The following is a 239-nucleotide window of genomic DNA, read 5'->3' as shown; positions in this document are numbered from 1 at the left end:
AAGCTAATTCTGAGCCCAAATCAACTCCAAGCCCAGCCCAACTCCAAGCCCAGCCCAACTCCAAGCCCAGCCCATCCTGAAGCCCATCCCCAAGCCCCAGCCCAGTCTCCCCAGTCTCCCCAGTCTCCCCAGCACTCACACATCCCGTGCTTGCGGGCGATGTAGCGCAGGATGGCGTTGCTCTGGGTCAGCTTGGTGCTCCCATCGATGAAGTAGGGGAGCTGGAGGGGACATCAGCA

General features: G+C 61.1%; 1 protein-coding gene across 1 annotated transcript in view; it reads right to left on the bottom strand.

The window, feature by feature from the left end:
* Positions 1–218, bottom strand: part of LOC103779378 (glutathione S-transferase Mu 1-like) — a gene marked incomplete at both ends in the record, with an annotated part of 1,592 nt that extends 1,374 nt beyond the window's left edge. Inside the window, one exon of the mRNA XM_008947004.1 lies at positions 140–218. Within this exon, the coding sequence (XP_008945252.1) occupies positions 140–218 (79 nt within the window). The remainder of the gene's footprint in view (positions 1–139) is intronic.
* Positions 219–239: the final 21 nt, after the last annotated feature.

This window comes from Merops nubicus, unplaced genomic scaffold (genome assembly GCF_000691845.1).
Source record: "Merops nubicus isolate BGI_N331 unplaced genomic scaffold, ASM69184v1 scaffold29779, whole genome shotgun sequence".
Classification (NCBI taxonomy): Eukaryota; Metazoa; Chordata; class Aves; order Coraciiformes; family Meropidae; genus Merops; species Merops nubicus.
This window is presented reverse-complemented; position numbering and strand designations above follow the sequence as displayed.